This window comes from Siphateles boraxobius, unplaced genomic scaffold (assembly GCF_051911475.1).
Source record: "Siphateles boraxobius isolate OS27281-9 unplaced genomic scaffold, OSU_SipBor_1 22, whole genome shotgun sequence".
Taxonomy (NCBI): domain Eukaryota; kingdom Metazoa; phylum Chordata; class Actinopteri; order Cypriniformes; family Leuciscidae; genus Siphateles; species Siphateles boraxobius.
Window position 1 is genome coordinate 25,961,209 of NW_027508833.1, and position 12,457 is coordinate 25,973,665.

General features: G+C 35.9%; 2 protein-coding genes across 2 annotated transcripts; one reads left to right on the forward strand and one right to left on the reverse strand.

Moving 5' to 3' along the window:
* Positions 1-1,372: 1,372 nt before the first annotated feature.
* Positions 1,373-8,013, reverse strand: ecd (ecdysoneless homolog (Drosophila)). The gene is made up of 13 exons (XM_077239295.1): positions 7,855-8,013; positions 7,493-7,723; positions 7,075-7,280; positions 6,449-6,627; positions 5,497-5,689; positions 4,892-5,020; positions 4,587-4,712; positions 4,373-4,458; positions 3,399-3,505; positions 3,032-3,242; positions 2,871-2,938; positions 2,009-2,223; positions 1,373-1,923 (listed from the first exon to the last, which is right to left on the reverse strand). Exons 2-13 carry the CDS (start codon positions 7,701-7,703, stop codon positions 1,714-1,716), a joined length of 1,941 nt encoding a protein of 646 aa, XP_077095410.1. The 5' UTR covers positions 7,704-7,723; positions 7,855-8,013; the 3' UTR covers positions 1,373-1,713.
* Positions 8,014-10,278: 2,265 nt separating this feature from the next.
* On the forward strand, positions 10,279-10,933 carry gnrh3 (gonadotropin-releasing hormone 3). The gene is made up of 3 exons (XM_077239300.1): positions 10,279-10,505; positions 10,682-10,756; positions 10,862-10,933. Exons 1-3 carry the CDS (start codon positions 10,368-10,370, stop codon positions 10,931-10,933), a joined length of 285 nt encoding a protein of 94 aa, XP_077095415.1. The 5' UTR covers positions 10,279-10,367.
* The last annotated feature ends 1,524 nt before the right edge of the window (positions 10,934-12,457 follow it).

Consider the following 12,457-nt stretch of genomic DNA (forward strand, 5'->3'; position numbering starts at 1 on the left):
ACAGTGGCTCAATCTTAAGTTTATCAAGCGAGAATACTTTTTATGCGCAAAACAACAACAAAGATAACGACTTAATTTCAACTATTCATTTCCTTCTCTGTGGGCCTCTAGTCAATTAACTTAGTATGATAGTGTAGAGCTACATCACACGTAGGCTCACTATTGGCCAACGCTGGTCATGTGTGTGATGCGTGTGACGTACAACAACAGAGGAACTGCGCTATATCACTAGTGAACTAAATTTTTTTTTTTAAAAATCACTAGTGAACTGACTCGAGGCCTACAGAGAAGGAAACGAATATTTGAAATAAAGTCGTTTTTTTTTTTTTTTTGCGCACAAAAAATATTCTCGTCATTTGCTAAACTTAAGATTGAGTCACTGTAGTCACTTGAACTATTTTAACGATATCTTTAATAACTTTTAGGGGCTTGCAAGCTTCAATCCCTTGAGAAGCCTCCATGTCATGGAGGAGTGATCCAGCTCTCAGATTTAATCAAAAATATCATAATTCGTGTTCCGAAGATGAACGAAGGCCTTACGAGGCTGGAACAACATGAGGGCGAGTAAATACTGACAGAATTTCCATTTGTGGGTGAACTATCCCTTTAATGGTCTTAAAAATAGGCTTTATTTCTAATGCAAAATGTTATATTTTGAAGGTGAAAGATGATCTAAGCATGTTCTTGACATGCTTTGTGAGATTCACCCAAGTATATTATACTACAGTAAGAGCTTAGTCTTACAGTAACCTTACACCCACAAGCCTTTCACATTGGTAAAATGGTTTGTATATATTACTATATAAATAGAAAACCTGTGACTCATGTATTTATTTAGCTCCTAATTTACAGTGCAGACTACAGTATTATTGTTTAAGTTTGGAGCAAATAAAACATATTGAGGTTTTCTCATACCACACAAATTCCCAAGTGTTTCAGCTTCTTTTTTGTCATATCTTGTATAAATCTTATGCATTACATTTCCATCATATTTTCTTAATGGCGGAAGCAGTACATAATGCACAAATTTAGATCACCAGAAATCCTATAACTCATTAGTGTTGTTACCAGCATAGCTCAACGTCTTTCCAAATGAGAATCAAGAGGTTAAAAAAGTTCACCATCGGAGCTGTGTGGCTTTGCTTCTAATCAGGCATGATTGATTTATCTGCATAGACTTGGTTAATGTTACACAAGCATGCAATTTGTTTAGTTTATCAGCGTAGATAAGCACTGGTCATAAAATGTGAAACTGGTAACTCTGGTAAACATTCCCCTTCCTTTTCTCTGACAGATAGCTGAGCTGTAGCTGATATTTTCTGTTGTAGAGCATAACAATAGGTTTTATTAATCTCCAACAAAATGACACTAATTGTAATTAGAAAAATCTCAGAAAATATTATCTTTATTCAAAAAGAGGGAGTAAAATACATTTTAATTATGAACAACATGATAAACAACTTCTCAGATTTTGTGCAGGAAGAAATTCCCAGTCAATTTGAATGGAAGTGCTCTGTTTTGAAGAAAATATAAAATGTTTGGAGGTAATAATTCACAATTTAGTACTAGGTGTGGAACAGAACACCATAACTTCAAATATAGTCAGCTGATAAGAGCAACAGCTGATAGAGCAACAGCTGAAGTTTACAAGGTGAAGGAACGCTGAGTGCGTGATAAGTCTCTGAGTTGATTTTTCTATTTCAGTTTGGCTCATCAGGGCTGATCTGCGTCAGGTGGGATGTGGATGCCTAGACTCTGCAGTAGATTAGACGCAGGCCCAGCTAGGCCCACCTGAGAAGCGAGAGATTCAAGTAAATTTGTAACCAGGTTGAGATCCACATCAAGCGGCTGGATTTCTTCCTCAACAAGCTCGGAGCCCGAGGGGGCTGATGAGCTTTTAGATGCATCTGCTTTATTACTGGCCTGTAAGGAAGCAGAAAAATAAATATAAATCAAAAGCTATTCCAAAGTTATGGGCACAGGATAAACAACATGTACAAATACTTACTCTGTTATTCTGTGTAAAGCTTTGGCCAATATTTGTGCTTTGCAGTTCCTGGTCCATTTCATCCATGTATTTCTTCAGATTCTCCAGCTCCTCTGAACCTGCCTGCTCCTGAAAGCCACCATTCTGCACTTCTCCATTCTCATCCACATCAATATCTTCCTCATCGTCATCATCATCATCAAAGTCGTCAGAGTCTAACTCATCATCCTTAGTTCCTTTAAAACAGGAAGTGCTAATTATTACTGATTTTCTGTAGTATAGATAATTCAGGCATACAATTCTAAATAAATGGCAGAGTTAGGTCAAGAAAAAATTAACAGGCTTTACGGAAACCCATTTAAATATAATAAAAGATATAAAGATTAGTGGTCAATTTATATTTTTGATGGCCGATTATAATACTGATGTATATGTATGATATCAGACTATTTAATTAAAAGATAATAAAAACATGCTGAAATTAAATTAAAACAAATAAACAAAAATACAAAAATAAACAAATTTATAATTTAGTTGGCAACTTCTTGATTTTGTAATCCTATAGTATTTTTCAAAAATAAATAAATAAAAAATATGAATAAAAAGAAAATAAACGCTGTACCCAACAGTGCACTCTGTAATCTGGTAAGTCTGTGTGGGAATATTTTTTTTTTTAAATGTGACAAAAGAGGCCAAATAGATATAAGTGCTGTCACGATAAAAGTCCTGGTCCCGACACACTGAACAAACAGAAAAACGTATGGATAATTGAAAAAAACCGACATGATTATCTCCAAAGTATATACTGACGATATATCGGTCGACCACAAATAAAGATTTTAGAGCACTAAGATTCATTAGTATCACAGAAAGTCAAACTCACCTAGCAATTTATCAAGAGCACTGGTTACTGCATCTGGATCAAAACTGAAGGGTTCAACCAAGCAAGACCTGGAACACAATTTCAGGAAAAGAAAGTCAAATTATCATGGCACTATAATAGTAACTGAAGTATTAACAATTATTCAGATGGAGTATCATTACCTGGGTATTTCGGCACCTTCATGAGAAGACATGGCATTGATGAAGTTCTTCATGCCTTGCGTTACAGCTATCAGACTGTAGCCGGCTTCTTCCTCCTGCACCTCCTCATTAGGCTGTGCCGTCTTACGAGTGCCATCACTCACCCCTCGACTTCCTTTCTCCTCAAGCAGCCTCTCCAGCTCCTGAGGTGAGATGTCCAACCACACATCACCTACGGGGGAGATTGAGAGGACAATACTTGATTAAGAAAAGACAGAAATAATATTTATGCTCAATTCACTTTCAGCAAAAGCCGTGAAAAGACTCGATATGCGCAGGCCAAAGAGAAAACAATCCTCTTTTAAATAGGAGAAAAATTGGTACACACTGTCCTCTGGTGGTAGATATGCCTCTTGGTTTTTGAGGTCTTCCAAACTGAAGGAGGCGCATTCCAAGACTTTCAACACCTCATCACCAGGATTATGAACATCAGGGCTTGAGAAAGATTAAAGTCATATACACGCTATTATTTTAAAGTTTGGACTCAGTAAGATTTTCTAATGTTCACCAAGGATACATTTATTTAATCAAAATACAGTAAAAAATAATACTAATAATAATAACGATATTGCGACTCTTAATTATATTATGTTCTTCTAACTTATATTAATGGCAAAAATGTTGAAAAGCTTCTTTGATGAAGAGAAAGTTCAAAAGAATTTTATAACAATACAGAAGTCTTTATTGCCAATTTTAATCAATTTAATGTATTATTTCCAATAAATGATAAAACAAAATGTACTAGTATTTTCACAAACAACAACAAAAATGGTTTAACGCCAGTTATTTATATCTTTTGCTGTAGTGTGCCAGTAGGAAATATCAGTTTACATTTCCAAACATTCTTTTGCCATTAATTGTAATAATCAAGAGAGATTTTTGAATGCACAAGTCTGACAATAGCCGGTATGATCTGATCTCACCATCATCGAGTCTGTGTGTGATTACATGAAGAAACAACAAAACTGACACAAACTAAATCTAGAGGAACTGTCAACGTCTTTAAGAGGCTTGAAAGAAACAACCTGCAAAGCTACGTGAAAAACTATGTGCAAGTGTACCTAAGGGTGGTCACACCAAACATTGGTTTTATATAGTTTATAGATGTTAATTGATAAATAAAATCTATATATGACCTATTTCTTATAAGAATCCTCACTTTACAGCATGGTCCAGGTCGGTTTCTTCAAGCGTCTAAGAGGCGTTGCAGCAGTTTGGAAATGTAAACTACTTTGCCACAGAAAGTAAAATTAACTATTTTGATCTGTGACAGTAAACTATAAATAAAAAAACTACTCTCACCGATGAGTGTTGGTTACCGACTGCCTGAAGAAACTCTCTGCTGATGCCATTAAGTCTTTGTGTCGAGCAGATCCTTCAAGTTCACTCTGGGTTCAACAAAATAGTCAAACACATAAGAAAAAACTATATCCACACAGATAAAATGCATCTCTCAGGGAAAGTAATATTTGCATCATCTGCTTCAAGTATTTTCGAAACAGAAACTCTTTCCTACCTTAAAGTATCCATTCTTTTTAAGGCTATCTAAAAAGCCTCTCCATAATGGGTTACTGCTGACTGAAGTCTCTTGCTCTGATGAAGACTGTCCACATTTGGAGCACAGGATTTCAAAGCCATGGGCCTTAGGCATGAACAGAAGGTAGAATACATTAGCACCATGTACTCTGGTTACAAAATGTATTACATGGCAAATCGTTTCATTCCAATGGCATAATCTTTGGAGAAAAACACAATCTCTATGAAATGAGATCTGCATTTTAAGTCAGCTTTCTCTGTACACGACTCATGCCATGCACTGACCAGTTTCATTCCCAGCTCGTGAGCTCTGTACTGGGGATGAGAGCGGGCGGGAAGCGTGAAACCACTCCGCCGATCTGGAACAAAACTCTGTTGTTGCAGCTGTGCGTACAAGCATCGAGTAAACTTCACCTACAGGAAAGGGGGAAGGGAAAAGATTTGTAGTAACTGAAGGAGTTTTAAATAAATATAACCATTTAAAAGTTTGGAGTTAAAAAGTAATTAATTCCTGTGATGCAAAGCTGAATTTTCAGTGTCATTACTCCAGTCTTCAGTGTCACATGATCATTCTAGTATGCTGATTTGGTGGTAAAGAAACATTTCTTCTCATTGTCAACATTGACAAACATTCTACAACTTTTGTGGAAGCGGTGACTTTTTTTCAAGATTTTTTGATAAATAGACCGTTCAAAAGAACAGCATTAAATGCTCATAAATAAATATATACATTTTATTATTTTTATTTTAAATATATATTTATTAATTCATTTATTTTTTTATTTGGACCCCAAGCTTTTCTCCAGTAGAGTGTATGTGACAGAATTCAGCAAGTACTTTCCCAAATAAAGATAAATACAGAACAAAATTTAGACTGCTAAACTTCTTACTGATGTCATAACTCTGGTGTCAGGAGGAAAGGTGCGGAAAGTTCGGCAGGACTGGAGGTCAACAGGGTCACGCAAATAGAAAGCAGAGACAGCCGGGGCTATAAGGTCAGGCCTCCTAGACAACACCACAGCGATGCCCGCAGGCACGTAACAGTGGGCGCGGTGGAAATTCTGATGGATTTTATCTGGATACCTGCACACACACACAAACAACTGAGTTTGTAAAATTTAGTTTAAAGCACTATAACAGAAACAACTGAATTGCTTATTTGAAAGTGCCCCTATCATGCTATTTTAAAGGTCTCCTATAATAGGTTTACATGCATCCAAGGTCAAATAACACAAATTTCTTCATAATGTACATTGCAGCACCACTTCTTTTCTCACAGTAATTGAAACAGTGTGTATCAGAAATGAAATACTCATTACCATATTAGAATTTCAGCTCCGGAGGCCTCCTCCACACTTGTAAACACAGTGATATGAACAGTAACAATGGAGTCAGTTTTACCGCATCAATCCGAGCAAGAGTCCTCATCCTTTGGAAGTGCATGCATGGTGCAAAGTGGATTTGCTTTCCCAGTGCAGAAAACTTGTCAACAACACGAACCAAACTCTTCCAGGCCTCAGCTACAACTACAGCGTTTGAGGGCGGATTAAAATCGACATTGCTCAGGGGCAGCCAATGAAGACCATAGACTGGCATTATGCAAATATTACAAACCTACACAAGTTTGTGCAGGAAGTGAGGCTGAAATTACTGACGGCTTTTTTCAGGCAGTTTTGAATCAGTTCTGTCTTTTGGGAGACAATTACTCCATTTATCGTGCACTTTGATCTATGAAACTTTGCAGACCTTTAACATTCACAAACAGCTATATTACACACTATATGAAAGGTAATATCTGAAAAAGCATAATAGGGGCACTTTAAACAATGACATCACTCTCACCCATCCAGCCTCCTGGCCAGAGCGGAGCGTATGGGCTGTTTGGCTAAACAGCTCTCAGTGTGAGAGTGCAGCACCTCTAGAGCCTGACCCACAGCAGGCACTGAGTCTCTGGGCCAGCCAACCTCTCCAGAATGTATACGGTTGGGTAATATGTGCAGCTCTCCCTGGTAAAGGAACACCTGAGAAACACAATTACAGACATTACAAGTCATAAGCCAAGGGGAACAGACTATATATGCATGCACTATATACGCAACGATAACAAGAAGAGCCTTACTTCTAAAAGAGAGGGAGATAGATTTGTATAATATTTTTTCCTGCAAATGATAATAACCATCCATCACTGATTAATACAAACTGTGTTGACAGTGCTGGGATCAAATGTTAATTCTATGGTCCTAAATGTGTCCTAATGAGAACCACAAGTTACTTATTTCTTTATATAGATGTGGAATTAATAATTGTGAATAAAGTGCATCATAATATTTCTGAAAACTTGAAAATTAAGCTCCAATAAAATTGCTTAATGATGGTGACGTCATTTCCTGTTTACCGTTAAACGAAATGTAAGATTGGGTCGTTTTTTTGACTACCCAGTACTAGTATTTAAAATTTCCAATACAAACCCTGTTTTCACTGCTGTCAGGGTCCAGCCACTTTGGCAGGTGTTCAGCTGCTTCAATCAGAATAAACTGTCCATCATTATCATAGACAACAACAGCTACATCACTAAAGGTGCGCGTGATCTCTATTAGCAGGTAAACGATGAACCACTCATCCTCCACATTATCACCAAACTCAGTAACACCACCCAGGTGTGCGGGCACATCACCTATGGAGTGAAAATGAAAAAAGAGAAGTGAACGCATTTTCATAAAATAAGCAATTCTGTGGAGCGTATACATTCGTGACTACAACAAAAAGAATGGCAGAAACTATACTCTCACTCACACACTCACACACACACACACACACACACACACACACACACACACACACACACACACACACACATGCATGCATATGTGTGTGTATTACTCTTACCTTTCTCAGGGTGGTATCTTATATTGAAGGGCTGATGTTGCCAGATGTATGGCACCAGAAGAGGGGCTATCTCAGCGAGGATGTTCTGCAGGATCTGTTTAAGGGATTTCTCATTGGCTTCTGCGTCTGAAGGGTCAGGGTGAGCCAGAAACAGCTGATACTGGACCGCGTCTTCGGGAATGGCAGGTCTTCTCAAAACATCCATGTTCATGTCTCATTATACCCTAAAAGCTGAGAGGAGCAGCACAGATCACGTCACTGATTTGATTCGAGGTTTAAGTAACGTGCAGACGCCATACATTATTACGGTTTCAGCAGCATTATAAGATATTTGTTCATGTAAATACCAGTCTGGAAATTACCTGTGAGAGTTTATTAGTTCTTCTTCTTGTTGTTTAACGGCAGTTAAATTATACTATAGCTTGATAAATAAAATGCTTAGAATGACCGTCATGTGGACATCTTGAATTGTGTTGACTCTGAGCTCGCGGGATTTTCATTAAACGCCCCGGAAGTGTCGTAGTTTAGAATACAGATCCTCATTTCAAAATAAAGGTCATTTTGAGCCATTTGACCTTTTGAGGTTAAGACAAAATATATGTGTTATAAATAAATGTGGTTATATTTTACATTTAGTTTATTTATTTTTCCTCTTATTTTATTGATAATTTACACTAAAATAAAAAAAAATCAAATACAATTGAGCAAAATCCATCTCTAGGGTTAAAACTTTATAGTTTGAACAAATAAAATAAAATAAAATAAATAAGTAGTTATAATAGCTCTATTCAGCAAGGATGCATTAAATTGATCAAAAGTCACAGTGAAAATATTTACAAAATACAGTTACAAAATATAAAAATAGTTACAAAATATTTATATTACAAATAAACACTGTTCTTTTGAACTTTCTGTGCAACAAAAGAATCCTGAAATGAAAAAAAAATGTTTCTTGAGCAGAAAATCATATTGCAGTGATTTCTGAAGGATCATGTGACACTGAAGACTGGAGTAATGATCCTGGAAATTCAGCTTTGCCATCACAGGAATACATTTTATTTTCAAATATATTAAAATATAAAAACAGTTATTTTAAATTGTAAAAATATTCCACAATATTACTGTTTCTTTTATCATATAAATGCAGCCTTGGTGAGTATAGCCTTCTTTCAAAAACATTTAAAAAAAAAAAAAACTCTAACTCAATCTGAACCCAAATCTTTTAATGATAGTGTATGTACAAATAAAATTGAATGAATTGGTTGGTTGGTCTTATCAAAGTTAGACACTAGAGAACACAAGGAAAGGTTTGTGAGCAAACAATTACCAAATATAACAGCTGGTTGGTTAGTTAGTTAGTTAGTTAGTTAGTTTGTTAGTTAGTTAGTTAGTTACTTAGTTAGTTAGTTAGTTAGTTAGTTAGTTAGTTAGTTAGTTAGTTAGTTAGTTAGTTAGTTAGTTAGTTAGTTAGTTATTTACAGGAACATAATTTAAAAACAATCCCGAGCAAATGCTTGATTGGCAGTCAGATGATTCAGTCCTTGTCTCTGACAGAGCCATACCTCTTTTGGCCTTTATATCTCATCTTTTCCCCTGTGTGTTGATCTGGCCATCAGTGTCTCTTTGGACCATTTAAACACATTATTTAATAAATCTTACACTTTAAACAGGTCCATTAGCTAGGTCCCCGTGACAATTCTTTATCAATTTCGGAAATCCAGCCTCAGGTGTGCATTAGAGTGTGCATTAGAGAGAAACTTGCACCTGCCCTGTGGTCGCAAAACTCTCAATGACGAAAGAGCATTGCAACTTATTTTAAGAGGACTGTATAAAGGAGACCAAGAACAACACACTTCATCTTGAACAAAGACAGCAGGTAAGACTTTAAAATTCTGTATGACTGTAAAAAAATATTTTCATGATTAATCACATCATTTATCTTTTGTCAAATTAACGTGGTTCAGATAAGATAATATAATGATTTTTTATTTATTAATCTCCTTCATTGTATTAACTTACATTGTTTATTTCAATGAACTCAACATTTTATGGCAACCAGGTAACTTTTTTAAGTTCAACCAACGATATTTTTTTACAGTGTAGCATTTTCTGAATATCTTTAGATTTAAACTTAAGATTTAAGTAACTCATTTAAAGAAATGTCAAACTGTAACCTGTTTATATTTGAAATTACAGCAACTTGTAATATTTAATTCCTGTATCTTCATACCCACTGCTTTCACCTCTTAAATAGACTTGAATTCCATTTATGGATATTATATTGTACAGAGAAAACATGTCTAGCCTATAGTATTTCTGTGCATGTTTTGAATGTTGAGCTGTTGCTTAAATTGTTAGAAACTTTGGGGTTGAATGTCATCACGTTGTACTTTGACAGTACATTTTCGCCTCAGACTCAATAAGTTTGAGCTGTACTCATATCAATCTACTGATTGATATGAGTACAGATAAATATACTGATATATCAATATTTTTATGTTAAAACAACTCCTATACAGCTGAATTTAAACCTATGCATATTTTCTCTTGCACTTTTAATCTTCTGTAATTCTTGCATGTTTCTTGTTTTTATTTTTACTTTCTTGTACAGCACTTTGGCCAACCCAGGTTGATTTAAAAATGTGCTTTATAAATATACAGTTTGATTTGATTTGATCAATATTAGTATACTATAATCAATAATTTTGTTCCAATAGATTTATAAAACCAAATAATTGGATAAGATTGCTTTTTTTATTCATTGTAATATTTTTTGGGGGGGCTATCAACAACTAAACAATTTGCACATATTTTATATGAATGTTTACATGAGAGTACGATTTTGCCTATTAAATGTCTTTTTTTCAGTTTTAGCATGGAGTGGAAAGGAAGGGTGCTGGTCCAGTTGTTAATGCTAGTGTGTGTGTTGGAGGTTAGTCTTTGCCAGCACTGGTCATACGGTTGGCTTCCTGGTGGAAAGAGAAGTGTTGGTGAAGTGGAGACAACATTCAGGGTGAGATTATCCTCTTGTCCTCTTCTGTCTGCTGTCATTTTGAAAACTCTGTTCATCCAACTGTTCTTTTTTTTATTAAGTATGGGAGACCTGGAGTAACACAGGGTGGACATCAAAAACTAAGAATATTAAAAGTATTGAGATGTGTGACTAGAGTAAAAATCTGTCTCTGTCAGATGATGGATGCTGGGGACACATTGCTGTCTATTCCTGCGGACACTCCAATGGAGCAGCTTTCACCTATACACATTGTAAGAGCATGACTGTTCCTCTCTCTTATTGGAAAACATCAGCAGCTTCATTTCGCAGTGTGAAACTGTATTTGATCAGTGATGTCCCGTCTATTGTGATTACAGGTGAATGAGGTGGACGCTGAAGGTTTGCCTCTGAAAGAAAAGAGATTTCCCAACAGACGAGGAAGAATGTAAAAGCATAAAAGAGGAAGATGAACACTTGGAGCCAGTGATAATAAAATGTAGTTTTATTCCATGGGAACTAAATGTTTTATTAAGTCCTGATGAAATATCCTCCTCGTGGTTTTAATAAATGCCTATACTGCACTAGAGGTGCATATTTGTTCAAAATCTCGCTCATTTATTATTAGACATTATAGGCTAAATGTGTTGAGAGCTGAAGCAAGAGTAACACTAATTATTCCAACAACCAAATGCCACATTTTTAAAAGAATTCACATCTCGGCAAATGTAGATTGTGTGGATCTTATTTCAGCAAATCTCTCTTTTGTTACATCAATCCCCTTGCAACTCACCTCAGTGGTAGTGGGGTAGGTTGTAAAAACAGAACTCTGTGTTTGACATTAACGCACAAAATCTGTGATTGTGTTGTACATGTCCAAGTGGGTTATATTTGTAGCAGACAAATGGTATAAAATTTTGAGAGATATAGCATCCCCACGGTCTCCCCACATATATTATCAGTTATCTTGTTGCATTTGTTAACGGCCATAGACACCTGATCGATAATATGATTAAAACTGCATTTATATCAGATTGGTGGTTTGAATCATGCGTTACAAACTACGAAAACTGAGTCAAGTATAATGCGAGAAACAAACACAACAGTCCGATTAACCGACTTAAGGATCAAGTTTAACTTTTAGTAAAGCAATTACCATGCTCAATAAATGTGTCAACAATCTTTGACTCAGCAGGTAGGCGGTAAATTAACATATACCTTTTAGCGATTGAATATGTAGTCCTTCTCCAAAAGGTCTTCTAATTTTGGATTCTGATTCTTGATTGGATAGTGATGACTTTGTTCCACATAAAATGAAGGAAATTCATATGTGAGTGTCAGAGGTGAATGTGTGAGGTGAGATCTGGCATTGCCTCTGAACTGCACAATGGGTTGAGTCTGACAAACGTATTAATCAAATTTAAGTGCAATATTATCAACTGAGAGCGTAAAGAGTAATGAAGTATACCTACACAGCATACGTTCACATTTGACAGAAACAAACGGAAAATGCGAGAATCTCTGAGAATCAGGTGTCAAAGGTGAGGGTTAGTTGAGGTTGAGCAAAAAGCTGCTCATAAAGATTTAAAAAATTCTGAAGCATTTCTTTAAGTAACCCATATGAATGATGTGTCCTGACACATTAAATGCTTTGAAGATTAAAACACCAGCATGGGACTAATGCAGCACAGGGATCATATTGTAAATCACCATCATTCTGTCAATCAAAAGAGAATCTTTAGACTTAATCAGAGTTTATTCTCATTCTGAACCATTAATCCAGTTTGATCACGTCTTACCCTGACAAATGACTTACAGTAGACTTACACGGATACTCCCCTAGATGGTTTCCCTGGTTGTGGTAATATAGTGTTAAATCTAAATGGGAAATCTTATTCCTTATATGGATTTAACAGTTTTAACTCATTTATTAGTATGTGGTCTTATCCTCAGCAGATTAGCTTTCCCTCTCTGCT

Excerpts from the sequence above, each read along its gene's own strand:
- ecd (XM_077239295.1), bottom strand. The coding sequence starts at position 7,703 with ATGAACATGGATGTTTTGAGAAGACCTGCCATTCCCGAAGACGCGGTC. Across the intron at positions 4,713-4,891 it reads ACGAGCTGGGAATGAAACTG|GCCCATGGCTTTGAAATCCT; the intron begins GTCAGTGCATGG and ends TTCATGCCTAAG. Across the intron at positions 3,243-3,398 it reads ATATCTACCACCAGAGGACA|GTGATGTGTGGTTGGACATC; the intron begins GTGTGTACCAAT and ends TCTCCCCCGTAG.
- gnrh3 (XM_077239300.1), top strand. The coding sequence starts at position 10,368 with ATGGAGTGGAAAGGAAGGGTGCTGGTCCAGTTGTTAATGCTAGTGTGT. Across the intron at positions 10,506-10,681 it reads AAGTGGAGACAACATTCAGG|ATGATGGATGCTGGGGACAC; the intron begins GTGAGATTATCC and ends TGTCTCTGTCAG. Across the intron at positions 10,757-10,861 it reads AGCTTTCACCTATACACATT|GTGAATGAGGTGGACGCTGA; the intron begins GTAAGAGCATGA and ends TTGTGATTACAG.